Genomic DNA, 19,221 nt, shown 5'->3' on the forward strand with positions numbered 1-19,221 from the left:
ACTCGAACCTCCGTAATTTTACAATTGTAGATTTACGGTGCTTTGTGTAGATTTACGAGATTCCACGTTTTCAAATTTTTACATTCTTAATACTACATCAGGGACTGCCTTTTCCATTTATTGTGCAATAAATTCAAAATTTTCACTTTTTCCCGCCATTTTTTAAACTATACTAAGGTTCAGTTGGTCCTTTGCTAGTACCTACTCATTTTTTGTATTTTTGATGTATTTTTAACAGATTTTCAACAAAATTTCAGTCAAATTTCAGCATGGAAAAGCTATCCGAATCGTGTACCGCATTCGAAAAGTTCAAGGATGCGTTGAAGCAAGGAGGCGATAAGAAAACTAAGGAGATACAGCAGTATACGAAGACGTAAGCTTCTAGAATTCTGAATTCTGAAAAATCGATTTTTGATTTTCCAGGTACTCGGCACACGACGATTTGGAGGTGCAACTCAAGTCTGCAATCAGCCGACTCCAGTTGGCAGAACACTACAAAAAGTCGCAAGAGATTACTCATAAGATTAAAGAAGACGGGTTCCGTGAGACTATTGCTGAAAGGGATCAGACGATTGAGTACCTGATGAATCAGTTGGCTCAGAAAGGGTGCAAGACCTGCAAGAGTTCGGAGAAGAGTGAGAAAAAGTAGGTGTTGGTAGACTTTTTCAAAAATTCAAGTAAAAAAATTGACTCAAAAACGCGCTAACGACGCCCCAGAGGTCAAGAATCTAACTTTTGGTCCGAAAACGCGCCAACGGCACGCCAGAATTCCGAAAATGCAAAAATTCGTCAAAAATTAATTTAAAAACGCGTCAAAGATGGCCCAGTCACTTTGAGTTCTGAAAATGCGAAAATTTGCCATTTTCAGCCAATTTTAACGTCAAAATTTGTCTCAAAAACGCGCTAAAGGAGCCCCAGACGTTTTTTTTCCTCAGTGTCAAAAATCTAAAATAATCCGTTTTAAATCGGGGTTTTGAATAGGGTTTGGATTGAAAACGCGCCAACGGCACGCCAGAATTCCGAAAATGCAAAAAATCGCGAAAAATTGACTCAAAAACGCGCCAAAGATGGCCCAGTCGCTTTGAGTTCTGAAAATGCAAAAATTCTCCGTTTTCAGTCAATTTTAGCGTCAAAAATCGACTTGAAAGCGAGCCAAAGGCGCCCCAGAGACTATAAATTTTGAAAATGCAAAAATTCGTCATTTTCAACTAATTTTAACGTCAAAACTCAACTTAAAAACGCGCCAATGTCACCCCAGAATCCTAATATCCACTAAGATCGTCAGGTTATCGTTTTTTACCACCAAAAAGCGCCAAATGGCGCCCCAGATCTTTCAGTTTGTTGTTTTAGCACATTTTGAGCTCAAAAGTTAAAAAAAAAGCCTACCCTAGCCTAGCCTTCTATTATCAACAAAAATTATATACCGTTTCAAAAATTTCCCTAAAAAATCTTGTATATTGGTCCTTCATTCATTTCAATATCAATGGGCCTACTATCCTAATCTCAGTTACCCTAAAACTTACTGTTTCAAAATTTCTAAAACCTCAGGAACATTTTATTCTGTATTCCTCAAATTCTATTATCCTGTGATCTTTCAACCATTTTTGCAATTTCTCTGATGCATCGCTTGAATTTTGAATTCCAGTTTTGACAATAGTTACTGTTTCAAAATATCCAAATTATTTGACTGGTTTTCACCTTTTTTCAATGAGTTCTGATCAACATTTCGATAATACTACTATTTTCCGCTTTCTAATACAATATTTTTCTTGAATTAAGGTTCTAGTACTATTCATTTATCAGATTTTTTACTGTTAGTAGTTTTGGGATACGGTTTTAAGTTTCGTTGGACTAATTGGTTTACCTTTTAAACAATTACAAATTTCCGGTTTTTTTTAACTAAACATTACTGTTTCATAGGTATTTTTTCTTTATTGATACCATCATTCTTGAATAGTTCCATAATTCGTGAATTTGGTTATGTCGCAATCAGTTTCCAAACAGAGTTGAGCGGAATTCCGCCTTCCGTCTTCCGCTTTCCGCCACTTTTCTCTTTCCGCCTTCCGCTTTCCGCTCTCCGCCAAAAAATGTTTTATTCCGCCTTCCGCCTTCCGCCTTCCGTCAAAAAATTATCGCTTCCGCCTTCCGCTCCCCGTTTTCCGCCGATATTTTTTTCAATTCCGCCTTTCGCCTTCCGCTTTCCGCCCAAAAAATGTTCATTCCGCTTTCCGTCTTCCGCCTTCCGCCATTTCAAAAACCGCATTCCGCTCAACTCTGTTTCCAAAAAAAATAAAGTTCACTGTTTAAAAATTTAATCTTCTTTGTGAATTTTGGATTTCGACGTTAAAGTTTGTTGAAAAAGACGAAGTTTTGCAGAAGTCAGGCGCCGCGTTTTCAGACCATTCCATAGTTTTCTAAAATTCACTGTTCCATTTCCAGACTCAGCTTCTTCGCAGGATCAAAATCCACGGAGGCCCAAATTCAATCTGCCAAAACTGACAACTACATCAAATCTCTCGAATCGGAAGTCCAAAATCTCAAAAAAAGTGTGAAAGAGAACGAGGAGTACTACGAGAACTCGGTGAGCAACTACGCCAAACAAATCCATGAAACCGTCAAATACATGCATGAGCTTCGTTTGGATTACGAGGCGAAGGATCATATGTTGTGGAAGACGTTGGAAGAGCAGAAGAAGAAGATTGAGGCGATGGAGACGGAGCATCAGAAGGCGTTGAATGTAATTGGAAAGCAGGAGTTGCAGTTGGAGGATCTTCGGAAGATAAGGGACGCCGTTGAGGATGCAGACGCCGAAAAGCTCCAGAATTCGCAGAAGGATTCTGAATATCTCAGCTTCGACGTGGCACTTCTCACTCGTCAGTTGGAGGAGGCCAGGCAAGACAACCGTACCGCCCAAAAAGAGATCATCGAGCTATCCGCTAAGCTTCTCAACAAGGAAAACGACCTGGAAACCGCTCAAAAGAAAATCGACGAGTTGTCCGATAAGCTTCTCGTCAAAGAAGCAGACGTGGATGATTTTCAACAGGAGATCGAGAATCTCCTTGAGGATATCCAAGAGCACAAAGCTCAAGAAGAGTTCCTAAACGAGAGCATTCAACGAATGGAGGCGGAGCATGCGGAGGCGATGCAAGAGTTGCAGGTGATTATCGACAAGCAGGATGATGACTTGGAGAAGTACCGGATGGAGGAGGAGAAGGAGGCAAACGCCGTGGAGAGATACTTTGCGGGATTGAAGATTGATGAAGAAGGGGAACTGGAAGAGGAGGGAGAGAGAAGAGAGTCGGTCGATTCGGATGGCTGGAAGAAGTTGGATGAGAGTGATGGTAGTGATGTGGAGGAGGAGGTTGAAGCTAACTAGATTTGGTAACATTCAACTTACAGTAATCGTTCTTTTTGTTCCCATCGCTTTGTGCTAACTACAGTAATCCCAAAATTGGAGATTTTCAACTGAGATCTGTTAGATTTATGAGCATTACTGTTTACCTGTTTCTCATCATTTTCTCTCTGTTTTACTCGATTCCTATCGTTTTTCCATGACTAGATTTGCTTTGAATTCCAGTTTTCTAGCGGTTTCTATTAGTTTTTGACTGATTTTTACTGTTTCAAAGATTTTTCAGAGAGTAGGCTAAACGTAGATGACTCAAAGTTGACTAATACTGTGTTAAAGCCAAATCTGAGACTATTTTTGACAGTTTTAAGCCAAATTTTTCACTGTTTCACATATTTAGCTCTACTAAACAAGCCTAAAGTCAAGTTACTACCAATCTGCGCCAATTTCAACCAACTTAAGAGCTATTATAACAAATTTTGGAGTAATTTTTCACTGTTTCAGATATTAGGCGAAACTAAATTCAACTTAGTCAACACTGCTATAGATTCGAAGAGTTCTAATCAGCTTTTGATAGATTTCAAGCTAATTTCACTATCCTGAATCAATTCTAACTCGTTTCTGGAGCTATTCTGATCGATTTTTGACTCAAAAATCACGTTTTTACATAGTTAGGCGAATCTAAACAGGCTCAAATTTCTAAACTAGCTGAAATATACCTATGTCATGAATTCAAGTTATTTATCTCTCATTCTCACCCATTTTTGACTCCTATATCTCATTTTTGTTCTTTTTGAAAGTATATCTGAAATTTGTGCAGTTCGTAGTAATTTCAGATTGATTTTAAGCTATTTTTGACTCATTTTCACTCATTTTTCACTTCTCTATCTTATTTTTCTCAATTTTTGTGCAATTTTGACAATTTTTGTGCAATTTTCTCTAATTTCTGGGTTGCTTCTGACCCAGTGCTTCTCCCCAACCCGTCGTGTTGCTAATTCTCGCTTTAGAATTGTTCATCGATCTGTTATTTTCCAATCCCCCCATCTCAAATCACACCAATTTGCATATTGTGTTGACTACAATAAAGTATTGATTGATCTTCCTCCAATTTTTGATGTATTAGAAGGTTTCCACCCTTTTTAAATACTTTTTAAACGGTTTTTTGACATTTTTTTAATCGATTTTTCAAGCGGATGACTACCGAATACCTACCAGCCGCCGAAATCGAGCAGGACGAGCGGCTGAGAAGAGATCCGAGTGTATTTCTGAAGGAGATTAATGAAAAATTGGAGTTGCTGTTCAAGGAGAAGTAAGCATTCCCCCTTTTCATATTTAATTAATTTAATTTAATCCTCTAATTTCAGAGGTCTCCACTACGGAAATCCTCTCTCCGGGGCGGCTGGAGCCGCGGAGGCCGCCAAAAAGAGCCAGTCGGAGCACTGGCAAGAGATCAATGAAAAATTGTTGGTGTTGCTGGGGAAGGAGTGAGTTTTTTTTACTGTTTTAGGTATCCTAAAGTGAAAAATCGCTCAAAGTTTTAATGTCCTGTGAAAAACAGGTCAAAGAGGACAGTTTTAACTCCGTATACTTAAAAATGTCTTAAATTTTGAAAATTTCTTGAGTTATAAGAATGCTTAGTTTTAAAACAGAAGAGTTGCAAAGTGTGCTAAGGCTTGAAATAGTGGTAAATGACTCAAAATTTTAATTTTCTGTAGGAATTACTACAATATTGGAATTAACAGTCAACTTTTTTACTTAACTTGTCAAATCTCACTGAAACAGTAAAAATATCTGAGATTTTGAAAATCTTAGTTTTTAAAACGGTTTCTTACCCCGAAACCGGTTCATTTTTCAAATTTTTTGGCAGAAAAAAATTATTGTCAACCAGCCTGTCTCCCCCGCCTTCGGCGGTTGAGCCGGCTGGTCTCTCTTCATTCACGTCGTCATTGACTTTCGAACGTGCCCGCATGGCCGAGTGGTCTAAAGCGGCTGTCGCTGTCCAAAGCACGCCAGTTCGGTTTTGCCCGCTGGCTCAGTTTCTCTTCTCTTTCCAAAACCGCTGCGGACAGTGCCTCAGACAAACAGACAAACACCACTTGTCTTTTATATATAAGAATGATTTTCTAACTAATTTATAAAAAAATTTTGAAACAGTAAAAAAATGTGTTGAAATTTTAAAACTTTTCAGTTTTCAAACCGTTTTAAGCAGCTATAAAGACATTTTCAGGTAGACAATAAGAATTTTTCTGAAACAGTAAAAAAAAAAGACTCAAAATTCCCAAATCTCATTGAAACAGTAAAAAACAAGTTAGAAATTTTAGAAATGCCAGTTTTTTGAACCGCGCTAACCTCATGTCAATTTTCTACCTAATTTATAAAATCTCTTTGAAACAGTAGAAAAATGTGTTGAAATTTTAAAATTTTCAGTTTTCAAACCATTTCAATTTCAAAATCAATTAATTTTCTTTTAAAGTTAGTGTTGATTTAGAAAAATGTTTTTTTTAAGTTCTGGATTTGTCACTGAGCCGCAAAATTTTGGTTTTAAGCAGCTATAAAGACATTTTTAGGTAGAAAACAAGTTTTTTTTCTGAAACAGTAAAAAAAATGACTCGAAATTACGAAACTAGAGAAATTTTAGTTCCAGGTAATTTTAAACAGTAAAAAATGTTTGAAATTTTTTAAATTATAGTTTTTGAACGGTATTAAACCTTGCCAACCCCAAAATCAGTTCACAAATAGGACGCCAATCTCAAAGTGACTCAAAAATATGTTTTAAGACGCACTCTCTGACTCGTTCGATCACCCGTAGGCACACGAAAAAAGTTGACCATCTCCGATTTGCCTATAATTTTGATCAATGATAGTATAAAGTGTTCTCAGTAAATTGGGGTACTTTTTGGCCGGGTTCGTCACCTAGGTACCTAGGAAAATCAAAAAATCGATATTTTTCGAAAATTTTTCCTGAAGTAGTTAGGTATGAAATCTCAACGGGAAAGTATTGTAGACACTATTTTAAGCATTTTTTGTGTTCAGAAGAAAATTCCAGCTCAACACCTTCATTGTGAAAATTTTCAAAATGTGTGGAATTTTAGGGTTTTTTTCATGAAATCGTTTTTATCTCGGCAGTGACCCGAGAAGACGAGGGTTTTTATTTGAAATTCGGAATCTACATAAAATTTGGTATTGGAAACATGCTGTCCCTACTCGCATCCCGAGGACCGAAGTACGGTTTTTGGGGGAAGAATGAGAAAAACTGGGATTTTAATTTTCGAGGTCCTCCGGTAAATCATTTTTGATGTTCCAAAATTACGGTTTTTTAAGTTTTTTTATTCAATCATGTCATTTTTCTTCTGTCGTGACACAATTTTTGATTATACCACGAAAAAATATTCGAAAAAATTGAATTTTTTGAAATTTTGAAATTTTTTTCTGAAATGAATTATTTGAACTGAAATATGAAGGATACCATTATAAAAGTAGGAGGATATGATTGAAACATAATTTAGGTTTATGAAACAACTGATTTCCATCATCGGGTCATCTGCAATTTACGTTTTCAAGATGAAATTCGGCGAAATGCTCAACTTGGGAAGTTGATGCAAAGGAACTTCATACTTGCAACGTTATTCGACTGAATACTGTGTTGAATCTGACAGGAAAAGTGAGAAAACGATAAAAATTTGCTGGTATAGCAAGACTTTCAAAAAAAAGGACAAAATTAGACTCTTACATGTTCAATGGTTTGACCTTTTTTGGAAGTCAGAAAAGTTCTTTTTAGTCCTTTTTTTTTTGAAAATCTTGCTATACCAGTAAATTTTTATCGTTTTCTCACTTTTCATGTCAGATTCAACACAGTATTCAGTCGAATAACGTTGCAAATATGAAGTTCCTTTGCATCAACTTCCCAAGTTGAGCATTTCGCCGAATTTCATCTTGAAAACGTAAATTGCAGATGACCCGATGATGGAAATCAGTTGTTTCATAAACCTAAATTATGTTTCAATCATATCCTCCTACTTTTATAATGGTATCCTTCATATTTCAGTTCAAATAATTCATTTCAGAAAAAAATTTCAAAATTTCAAAAAATTCAATTTTTTCGAATATTTTTTCGTGGTATAATCAAAAATTGTGTCAGGACAGAAGAAAAATGACATGATTGAATAAAAAAACTTAAAAAACCGTAATTTTGGAACATCAAAAATGATTTACCGGAGGACCTCGAAAATTAAAATCCCAGTTTTTCTCATTCTTCCCCCAAAAACCGTACTTCGGTCCTCGGGATGCGAGTAGGGACAGCATGTTTCCAATACCAAATTTTATGTAGATTCCGAATTTCAAATAAAAACCCTCGTCTTCTCGGGTCACTGCCGAGATAAAAACGATTTCATGAATAAAACCCTAAAATTCCACACATTTTGAAAATTTTCACAATGAAGGTGTTGAGCTGGAATTTTCTTCTGAATACAAAAAATGCTTAAAATAGTGTCTACAATACTTTCCCGTTGAGATTTCATACCTAACTACTTCAGGAAAAATTTTCGAAAAATATCGATTTTTTGATTTTCCTAGGTACCTTGGTGACGGACCCGGCCAAAAAGTACCTCAATTTGCTGAAGACACTTGATACTATCTTTGATCAAAATTATAGGAAAATCGGAGATGGTCAACTTTTTTCGTGTGCCTATGGTCAGTTGATCGATGCTCGATCGACTCGGAGAATGCGTCTTAAGCGGTTATACAATTTTTTGAAAAGTATAAATCCATGTTTACAAAATATTACGGTCAATTTTCTACCTAACTTATTAGATTTCAATGGAACAGTAGAAAAATGTCTTTAAAATTTAAAAATATAAATTTTTATTGCTTTAGAAGACTGTGTTAACCCAAAATTAACACTTTTTATTCAATTTTTTTGTTTCAGACCGCCCCCACCTGCATCCCAAAGCCCTGTAGTCATTTCTTAATCATCTTTTGTTACTGTTTCACCAATTTTCCTTACATTTCACACTATGCAATCTCGCTCTATTGAAAATCTCATAATTCCATTTCATTTTCCCATTTTTTACCGGTTCAATAAATTATTTATCATGTTTTACCCCAAATTTGTTCTTTTTTACTTGAATGGTTTTCCCACCTTCTTGAATATCTACTGATCCTAATTTATAATTATTATTTTAATTAATTAATTATCAACGTAGTTATCCAGTGGGAGATGTCTGAAGAACCGCTTGTTGAGCAGGTGGCGCCGCAGCCTGAAGAGGATGAGGATCATGAGTTTTGTGTGGGGTTCTGTAAGAGGTGAGTGTTTTTGGCTGAAAATAACAAAAACAACTATTTTTTTAATTCAAACATTTGAGTATTCTTAACTCGATTTTTTGAAAGCATTATCTATGTTTCATAAATTATATGTTCTTATGATTCACGAAGACAATTTATTTCTGCCAAGTACAAAACAGAAGTAGCAAAAAAACTCGATGAACAGTTTCGAAATAAGTTGAAACAGTAAATGTTTACTGAACAAAACTAGTAAAGTACTAATATTAAAAATCTTAAAGGGGGACTGCGATATTCCAAAAATTGAGATTTTTTGATATGGATCGACTCAGAATTTTGTGGAAAAAGAGAAATCTCTTGGAGCCAGGTCTAAAAATTCGTTTGAAACGAGTTATGAGACCTCAAAGTGTCAAAAAAGGGCCTCATGCCGTGAAGATTTGCCTTATTTTTAAAGTAAAATTCACTCGCCGCACGGTCTCCTTGGATGATTTTAGGGGCAGATTACGTCATCAAACGTGGAATGTCACGAAAAATGAAAAATTTCAGAAAATTCACACGTGAGGGCTTTTTTGAACGGGGAATGAAGTGGTCATCCATTTTCTAGAGAACCAACGCGTTTTTCTAAAATCGGCTCACTCAGTTTTGTTCGAAACCGTGTTATGAACCCACCAGTAATTTTTTGTGTTTTTCTGTTGGGTAACTTTTGAGTTATACTTTGTTGAAAAATCAACTGAAAACACCCTACTTTTTCAATAACTTTGAAATATCTGACCTCATTTTGCATATATCAAAAATCTATTCACTCTACTTTTTTCTTATGTTCATTGGCTACCATTTGCATTCATTCATTACGTGCTTGCTTCTCAACTGACCGAGTTATAACAGCTATTCCAGTTCTGACAAGAAAATAGTGTCAAAGCATAAAGTGATATAACTTGGCCAGTTGAGAAGCAAGCACGTAATGAATGAATGTAAATGGTAGCCAATGAACATAGGAAAGAAATTGTGAGAACGGATTTTTGGTATATGCAAAATAAGGTCAGATATTTCAAAGTTATTGAAAAAGTAGGGTGTTTTCAGTTGATTTTTCAACAAAGTATAACTCAAAAGTTACCCAACAGAAAAACACAAAAAATTACTGGTGGGTTCAGAACACGGTTTCGAACAAAACTGAGTGAGCCGATTTTAGAAAAACGCGTTGGTTCTCTAGAAAATGGATGACCACTTCATTCCCCGTTCAAAAAAGCCCTCACGTGTGAATTTTCTGAAATTTTTCATTTTTCGTGACATTCCACGTTTGATGACGTAATCTGCCCCTAAAATCATCCAAGGAGACCGTGCGGCGAGTGAATTTTACTTTAAAAATAAGGCAAATCTTCACGGCATGAGGCCCTTTTTTGACACTTTGAGGGCTCATAACTCGTTTCAAACGAATTTTTGGACCTGGCTCCAAGAGATTTCTCTTTTAACAAAATTCTGAGCCGATTCATATAAAAAAAAACTTCAACTTTTGGAATACCGGTGTCCCCCTTTAAATAATTGAAAATAACACTTGGAACAGTAACAAATTTAAGTTTTCTAAAAAAGTGTTTTTAACTATTTGAGGTCTGAGAAAAATTCAAATCAATATTTTCAACAGAAAACAAATTACCAAATTATTTGAAACAGTAAATTTCTTATCAACTTTCAGTTTTTCCCTCTATCAAAGTTTTTGTGTTCAACAACAAGTTGAACACAGTTATAGGGAAATTTTAAAAAAAACTAAAAATAATTTGAAACAGTGAAGTTTTAATCACAATTTAAACACAATCGATACAACCTAAAATGTTTCAAAAACCACTTGAAACAGTGAATTTAGTTATAGCGGAGTCATTCACTGTTTCAGTAAAAAAATTGCCAAAACAGTTTTGTTGTTACTGTTTCAAAATTTTTAGTTGTAGTAGAGTCAGAAATAGTATTGTTTCTGTTGGAAATGACGTAGAATAGCTACTGTTTGAAATTCAAAAAAAAGTATTTTTCACTGTTTCAGTGAAAATATAAACCGGTTATCAATACAAAATGTTCTTGAAACATGTTTTGGTTGTAGCGGAATTCTGCTTATTACTATTAGTAAACCTTTTTCAAAACACTAATTTCTTGGAAACACCTGAATTCCTAGCTAATTTTTAATGCAAAATTTGAATTCAGAGTCTATTTTTGCTCCCGCAAACGCAATTTTTCAAAAAGTACGCAATGTCTGCACACAACCGGAGCTACAGTAACCCTAAATTTTGAAAATTTGAGTTAAAGACCCAGATTTAGGAGTGATTGTTGACACTAAATTCGAATTTGGAATCAATTTTTGTCAATTTTTGCCAGTTTTTGGTGGTAAATCTCAAAATTTCATTCAAAACACTAATTTCTTGAGAAAACCTGAATTCCCAGCTAATTTTTGATGCGAAATTCAAATTCTGCGTTTATTTTAAACTCTAGCGACCCCAAAGTACGCAAATTGTTCTAATGACTCGGTGTCTCCACACAACCGGCGCTACAGTAACCCAAAATTTCATTCAAAACACTAATTTCTTGGAAAAACCTGAATTCCTAGCTAATTTTTGATGCAAAATTTGAATTCTGCGTTTATTTTTAGCTCTAGCGGCGCAATTTTCAAAAAAGTACGCAAAATGTCGTAATGACTCGGTGTCTGCACACAATCGGCGCTACAGTAACCCAACATTTCAAAAATTTGAGATAGGGGTAATTATTGACGCTGAATACGAATTTGACACTTGTTTTGTAAAGTTTTCCTTTGAAAAAACATTTTTCCAGAAACGTCGACCCAATCTACCACGACATCCTGCGTCACATGTGCATCGCAATCGGTGGCTCCAAACACCAAATCACAGTTTTCAACGATTTCGCGAATGCTCACATGAGAAACGAAGAAGACTCCCTTCCAATGCATCGTTACTACGTCAAACGTATCCATGACCTCCAGATAGAACTGCTAGCCACCAAAAAGTTGACCGAACGGGAGAAAAAGCAAAAAACCAATTCGATCAAGAAGGAATACACCGCCGAGATGATGGCGATCGACTCGAAGCAGGAGGGTATCGAGAAGGTGAAGTACGCGAGGGATGCTATGATATTCACTACCGGAAATCTTATCCAAGCCATCTCAGCGCCCATCACATTTGCCGGGGAGACTATGGAGCCTTGCTACTCGGATGGCACCCCGTGGTCCGCTGAGCCGGAGATCCTAGAGCCGCCGAAAATGCCGGATTACCTGGTGGCCCTTCGTCTACAAAAGGAGAAAGATGAAGTGACGACGAAGGATTGTCTGGCGACGCTTAAAATCGATTATGACACGCTGTTGAGTAACAATCAGGCGATGGAGAAGGCACATTTGCTGGATAAAGTCGAGTTGAGCAAGAAGGATGAGATTATTGCGGATCTGCAGACTGAAGTTAGCACGTTTAGGAGGAATGCGATCAATGGGACGAGAAATGAGACGAGGTGAGTGATGGGTACTGTAGTGAAAGCGCTATAATTTATAAAATTTGTCAGTGTACTTTGTCAGTGTACTTTGTCAGTGTACTCTGTCAGTGTACCAGAGTTGAGGGAAATGTGGTTTTTTTTTTGCAAAAGCTGGGATCAAATACGTTGACAAATCGCAGTTACTGTTAATTCGAACACATTTTTAAACAATAAAAGTCTTACTGTATCTAGGGTACTGTAGTGAAAGCGCTTTCTAAGTTGTGTCAGTGTACTTTGTCAGTGTACTTTGTCAGTGTACTTTGTCAGTGTACTTTGTCAGTGTACTTTGTCAGTGTACCATACTTGAGGGAAATGTGGTTTTTTTTTTTGCAAATGTTGCGATCGAATACATTGACAAATCGCAGTTACTATTAGTTCGAACATATTTTGAAACAGTAAATGTCTTACTGTATCTAGGTTACTGTCTTTGAGTCTGACGAAATCTTACTGTAGCCGTGTTAAGTTCAAAAAAAAGCAGCGATGACTAATTACATAACTGACGATATCAATAACAAATGAATTTGAAACAGTAAAACTTTATCGGTCTTACTGTACCATCGGTACTGTAGTGACGCTTTATTAAATACTTAAGATACTGTAGTAACGTAGTCTTATTGTATTTGAGATTCATCTTACGATAGCTGGAGAAGTACTGTAGTATTACTGTAAAATATTTAACCTGCACTTTTTTTTCAGTTGAAATTTCTGTACCAAAATTAATGTATTTAACTCTAACACCGCTATTCAAAAAATGTTGAAACAGTAAAAGTCTTACTGTATCAGGGGTGCTGCAACAAACGCGATTACTGTAGTTGTGTCAAAATTAGCCCCAATGAACTATTAGATAGCTAACAGGAAAGTTTTTTGTCTGAAACATTATGAAAATTAAAAAAAAATCTTTTTTTGGCTACTGTAATCTTACTGTATCTGTGACTAGAGAGAACATTTTGCGTTTTCAATTTCCGTGTAAAATGAGCGTGGGATCAGTCACAACAAAATTGAAAAATCTGATTACAAATGCCTGAAACAGTATAAATAGTATAAATTTGGAGTATTTTTTTAATTGAAAATTTAAATAATTGGGTTACTGTAGCTCATTATAGCAGCGCTACACGTGCCTTACAACCGCGCTCTACCGAAACCGAAAAAAATAGTGTGCAAAATCAAGAGACTCACAATAAGAGAAAAAGGACACTTTTTAAATTAACGAAATGAACTAATTTTCTATATATTTAAAATGTTAATGAAAACTGATGAAACAGTATTTTATATTTTCAGAGACCGCCAACTTGGGTATTCCTTCCTAAAAGATGTGATCTACCACGCGCACGCCGCATTCGAGTACCAGGACCGTCTCTTCTCAGAAATGAAACAAATCTTCGACGCCGGCCAATATTGCAAAATCGACGAGATCAATTACTACGCGGAGACAGTGAAGGCGCTCCGAATGAAATGGATCGATAAACTTCCGTTGGCCGAGAAACGGGAGTTACAGGAGCCAATTGACGCGGAGTACACACACTCTCAGTCCAATCTCGCATTGCTGAAAATGATCAGATCGAAGTTTGAGGTGATGAGCGATTGCTATGATAAGTATAAGGAGTTTGTGAATACAAAAACGAATTGTACACTTCCGACAGCCGGGCAGTTGAATCAATTCGATGAGATTCTCATAGCTTCTGAAAAAGATAAGATTGAGAGTATGTCTCTTGAAGAATGCCGTGGGGAATATCTGAAAATGTTGCGGGATATTGAATTGGTACGTGGGAGAAACGAGGTGCTAGCCATAGCGAAACACGCGGCGGAGGAGGAAAACAGAAAGCTGAAAATCGATATGACTGGTATGGACCGGGAAATTGATCAGACCAAAAAACGAGTGGACGCCGCACAAAAACGAATGATTATCATGGAGAATGTACATGACGGAAGGCAGATGCAGATTCTGCAACTTGAAAAAAAATATGAGAAAGAGGTTGCCAGTTTGAACGAGAAAGTGCTGAAACTCGAGAAGATTGTGGGCGATCGGACGGAGGAGTTGACGGAGTTGATGGATTTGGTGGAGAAGGAGAAAAAATTGCCGCCGTGGACGGAAAAGGATGAGGAGTGGTTGAAGAAGATTGAGAAGTTGGAGGAGGAGAAACCGGACATGGATTTGGAGGGGTGGTGTCAGAAAGTGCATGATTTGGAGGCACTGATCAACGAAAAAGAGCCAAGGTGAGTTGTTTTTCAGAGAATATTTGGATTCTGATGACTGGAACGGTATATGATTAATGTTGGCAACGAAGTTGAATTTTAGCACAGTTAGTCTAGTCAAATATGTGAAACAGTAAAAATCATCAATTTTTTTTCAAAACCGGCTCACTCGTCGGTTAGAATAGTTTAAAAGCTTAAAAATTGATTTTAATACATAGTAACTTGATTTTAAGTTTGAAATTTTAAAAAATTGGGCTTAATACCATCAAAAATCGTCAGATTTGGCTTGAGAAGTTTTCAATTCAGTATCAGTCAAATCTGAGTTGCTTAATACGGCCAGAAACCGCTGGAAAGGCAAGCCTAGTCAGAAAAAAACGTGAAAATGATGAAAAACAGATCAAAATACGTTTGAAACATAAAAGAAAGTTTAATAGCACGGTACATTTCTTACAACTGCGCTCCACTGAACCCGAACAAAATAGTGTGCGAAATTGAGAGACTTAGAGAAAAAGAGACACTTCTCCAGGGGATTTCGATGGAGCGCAGTTGTAAGAAGCGATCGACCTGCTGTCATTAAACCACGTCTCATTAAAGAAGAGAAAAATCGGTTTCTGAATTTTCAAATTGTTAGTTTGTTCCTTGTGAAACAGTAATGTTTCAAAAATTTCCACAAATTAACAGGATTTTTCGATTTAGGTTTAGTGCAGTCGCAAATTCTTCAGACGTCAAGTATTGTATTGAAACAGTGAAAAATTTGAGAACATTGAGTTTTTTTATAACTGTTTCAACTACAATTGATTAGTTTTTGATACTGATAATTGATAGTTAGAAGGCTTTATGTTTCTTTTTACGTTAACTGATAAGTCTCGAAATAATGTTTCACTCAGTTTTAATAAATTTTCACTGAAACAGTAACATTTTTCACTGTTTCATTTAGTTTTAAGTGAAAGTTCGGGACAGTATTAATTTTTACTGTTTTTTTGTATATGTAGTTTCCTAAACTCCTTTTCGTGAAATTTAGAAATCCCATCAATCAATTTTTCACACAAATTGTATCTTTTTTACTGTTCCAAATAGGTTTCATTAGTTTTGGCAAAGACATATTCGAAAGTTTTGAGTTTTTGGCGAACCAGTGATTATTTTTGGTTTTTTTTCACGATTTTGGTTTCATACGCTTACTGCCTCAACTTTTTCTCTTTAGACTCCAAATATTTCAGTAAAATTTTGAGAAATTTGAGTTTTTACTAATGTTTCAACCACACTATTCTTAGTTTTAGATACTAAATATTGATAGTTAAGATCCGCTTATCTTATTTTTGTAGAAATAAAAGTCTTGAACGAACTCAGTTTAAATAGATTTTCATTTTCACTGTTTGAACTAGTTTTCAGTTTGAAAATTCGTGACTATTTCCGAGTACAGTATTAATTTTTACTGTTTTGTAAAATTTTTATTTTCCTGCACTCTTTTTCGTGAAATTTGGAGATCCAAAGTTTTAGTGAAACTGTTTCAACTAGGTTTTGTTAGTTTTATTAGTTTTAGCAATTAATTTTTGAACGTTAAATAAATATTGGGCACTAAAGAAGAAAAAGTCGTGCTGAGGTACTTCTTACTGTGTCAGATACAAAAATTCTGAATTTGATGACTGGCACGGCCTCCGGCGGAGGCCCTCTCAATGCACTGCGCGCAGTACTTTGAGAGGGCCTTTGCAGGAGGCCGTGGACTGGAAGATTGTTATAGGAAATACTTCTGTTGCTGATTCCTTACTCACTGTCTCAAAATTTTAGAGAAATTTTAGTTTTTTTACTGTTTCAACCACACTATTATTAGTTGTAGATACTAATTATTGATAGTTGAGAACGTTTCATCTTTGTTTATCCCAAATTTAAATTAAAATTTATTCTCATAGTTTCTCACTGAAACAGTAGTTTTTTAAAACTGTTTGAATTCGTTTTTGGTGAAAGTTCGTGACTTTCCGTATCAGTTTTAATTATTTTAGTCTTAATAATATATTTTCTGTAACCTTTTTCCACTGATTCAAAGAATACCGCGTTAATTTTTCTACTGGTCTGTAAAATATGTATATCCGGAACTTTTTTCATAGAATGGACGGTATTTTCAACAATTTTCACAGATGTGTTTACTGTTTCAACTAGATTTCATTAGTTCTGGTAAAAATGTATTCAAAAGTTTTAGGCGAATTTTTGTATTTTTTTCGATTCTGGTTCGAAACAGTTACTGTCTCATCTTTGTCTCTTTAAATTTCAAATATTTCAGGAAACAGTAATAAAAAAATGTTTTCCACCGTTTCAACCACACTTCATTAGTTTTTGATACTAATTATTGATAGTTGAAGCAAAAATAAAAGCCTCCAAATAACGTTTCAGTCAATTTTCATAGTTTCTCACTGAAACAGTAACATTTTTATTGTTTCAACTAGTTTTCTTTCTAAACTTTGTGTATTTTTTCACTAGACCTTACCAGTTTTAACTGTTTTAGCTTTTTCACAAAAATTCACAAAATTTCTACTGTTTCATCAATGAATTTTAAATGCCGTCGCTTCTATAGCGCTTACTGCTAATTGTATTTGCATAGTTTCTTGATCTAACTAAAATTTTCAAGGAAAAACTTTAGAGTTTCAGTTTTCAATAATTGTCACTGTTTCAGTAATATTTTTAATAAAAGTATTGAATACAAACCATTAGTACATCAATTTCTAAATATTTTTGCTGTAGTTTTTTTAGTTCAAAATATCGATTTTCAGAGAGAAAATCTGTATTTTGCAATTTTAGCCGATCTCACCTGATCTCTTCCGATTATAGCCGATTTTCGCTATTTTCTAAACTCAAATAATTGATTTTTAGCTTTTCAGCCGATCCTAGAATTAATACACATTACTGTTTCACAAAGTCTTCATTATTATCAAACTGGTTTAGTTTTTGATGAGTTATTGAAAAAATGCGTCTAAATTCTGATAGGGGGTATCATCCTGATTAAAAGTACAATTTTTCAGCACCGATTCCTCCCCACAACGTACGATCACCGAGCTCCGCCGAGAACTCCGCAAAGCCAAAGAGCGTATCCAATTGAAAACCGAAAACTACTGTATCCTCTGCGACATTTATTGCAACGCCGTCAACGTTCTCTGCAATGACCAAATAAAAGATGCCAAGGAGTTCCTAATGTTCAAGTCAACAACCCTCCATCAAGCTCCAGGAATCCCCGAAAAGAAGAAGCTTCACCAGTTGTTCGAGGAGGAGTTCCATGAGAAAGTAGAGAAAATCAACGATTACCGAAAGAGTTGTCTCGTAAAGCAACAAGATTGGGAGGAACGACGTAAGAAGATGTTGGCGCAAGCAGCAAAGCCAGTGGAGTCAGATCCTGGGGACCTTGAGGAGCTTCACGAATGGAGCAGAGAGTTCCAGGAGCTCAAGGAGCTCTACCAACAGAGTCTAAAGATTCGAACTGCTTGGTGGGAGAATGATGAGATCTGCGGGACAAAGGAATTCAAGGAGCTATTCGGGTCGGAGAGTTTCCCGAAGAACAAAGCGGATTTGATGAATCTAGTGGAGCTTTTAAAACGGGATAAGATAGCGGAGACCCTGGAAAAAGAGTTCCAAAGGAGCAAAGATATGGAATCGAAACTGGCGGAGGCTGAAAAGATGGCAAAGGCAATGAGAGACCAGAAAGAGGCGATGGATGCCATGGCAGCACAACATAGACATACCTGTGGTGGCGATGCTGATAAGGATGCGAGGATCGCTGAGCTCAAAGCAAAAAACGCCAGCCAGTCCCAAAAATTGAAGGTGTCTCATAAAGAAACGGCGGATTTGGCGATGAAACAACGGGAGACTGAGAAGCAGGTCTTGGCGCTTCAAAAGAATCTGGCACTATTCAAAAAAGCAGCCACGGGAGCGGAGGACGGGCTCGCTGATGTGGAGAGAATCGCCGCGTTGGAACAAAAAGTCGAGGAAATGAATAAAAAGTTGGAGAGAGCGCAGAGGGAGTCGGCGGAGAAGGATCGACAGATGGCGATTGTCGAGACGGGATACTTGTCAAGGAATGGGATTGTGAGGGTGCAGATTTCCGCGGGAAGAATGTGAATCTACAGTAATCATTCGTCATATTCCCTACTTTCCTCTTTCTCCCTGTAAATCTAGTTTCATAGGCTCCGTAAATCCACATTTGTTTCCGTAATTCTACTCTTGAGGTTCCAAGGGCCCGCAAATCTACGCTAGCTTCTCGTAAATCTACACGAGACTCCCCCTTTGTTTCAATTCCTTCAGAATACAGTACCCCCCGTAATTCCCCGATATCCCTCCCCGTAAATCCACATTTCTTTCCGTAGCTCTAGAACTGACCTTCCCAGGCGCCGTAAATCTACACTAGCTCTCTTGGCCTCGTAAATTTACATTCCACTTCCGTAAATCTACACTTGAGCTTCTTGGGCCCCGTAAATCGACACGATTCTCTGTAAATCTACACTAGCTTCCCGTAAATCTACACAAGACTCTGTAAATCTACATGAGACTTCCGAAAATTTTCCCTCAAGCTTCCCGGGTCTTGTAAATCGACGTAAATCTACATTTGAGCTCTCCAGGTCCCGTAAATTCACATTTCACTTGTGTAAATCCACATGAGACTCTCGTAAATCTTTACTTACGCTTTCTTGGTCCCGTAAATCTACACTAGCTTCCCGTAAATCCACAGCTTCTCCATAAATCTATATTTGAGCTTCTTGGGCTCCGTAAATGCTCCCTAGCTTTTAGTAAATCTACATTCTAACCCCCGTTAACCGATCCCAAGTTGTTTTTTATTGTTTTTCATTCACTCAGAGTACAGTACCCCCGTAAATCCACCCAGACCATTTCCATGTTGTTTTTTTTCAATT

General features: G+C 36.5%; 4 protein-coding genes across 4 annotated transcripts; 3 read left to right on the forward strand and 1 right to left on the reverse strand.

Moving 5' to 3' along the window:
* Positions 1-269: 269 nt before the first annotated feature.
* On the forward strand, positions 270-3,376 carry GCK72_016006 (uncharacterized protein; the record flags this gene model as incomplete). Its single annotated transcript, XM_003095002.2, has 3 exons — positions 270-373; positions 424-645; positions 2,440-3,376. The coding sequence occupies 3 exons, from the start codon at positions 270-272 to the stop codon at positions 3,374-3,376; spliced, it is 1,263 nt and encodes a 420-aa protein (XP_003095050.2).
* On the reverse strand, positions 3,098-3,388 carry GCK72_016007 (uncharacterized protein; the record flags this gene model as incomplete). The annotated part of the gene is made up of 1 exon (XM_053731259.1): positions 3,098-3,388. One exon carries the CDS (start codon positions 3,386-3,388, stop codon positions 3,098-3,100), a length of 291 nt encoding a protein of 96 aa, XP_053586031.1.
* Positions 3,389-4,539: 1,151 nt separating this feature from the next.
* GCK72_016008 (uncharacterized protein) lies at positions 4,540-8,313 on the forward strand (the record flags this gene model as incomplete). The annotated part of the gene is made up of 3 exons (XM_003094995.2): positions 4,540-4,655; positions 4,711-4,830; positions 8,271-8,313. 3 exons carry the CDS (start codon positions 4,540-4,542, stop codon positions 8,311-8,313), a joined length of 279 nt encoding a protein of 92 aa, XP_003095043.2.
* A 248-nt stretch (positions 8,314-8,561) lies between these two features.
* On the forward strand, positions 8,562-18,433 carry GCK72_016009 (uncharacterized protein; the record flags this gene model as incomplete). The annotated part of the gene is made up of 4 exons (XM_003094982.2): positions 8,562-8,647; positions 11,432-12,118; positions 13,418-14,353; positions 17,344-18,433. 4 exons carry the CDS (start codon positions 8,562-8,564, stop codon positions 18,431-18,433), a joined length of 2,799 nt encoding a protein of 932 aa, XP_003095030.2.
* Positions 18,434-19,221: the final 788 nt, after the last annotated feature.

The sequence above is a fragment of the Caenorhabditis remanei genome, chromosome IV (genome assembly GCF_010183535.1).
Source record: "Caenorhabditis remanei strain PX506 chromosome IV, whole genome shotgun sequence".
NCBI classification, from domain to species: Eukaryota; Metazoa; Nematoda; class Chromadorea; order Rhabditida; family Rhabditidae; genus Caenorhabditis; species Caenorhabditis remanei.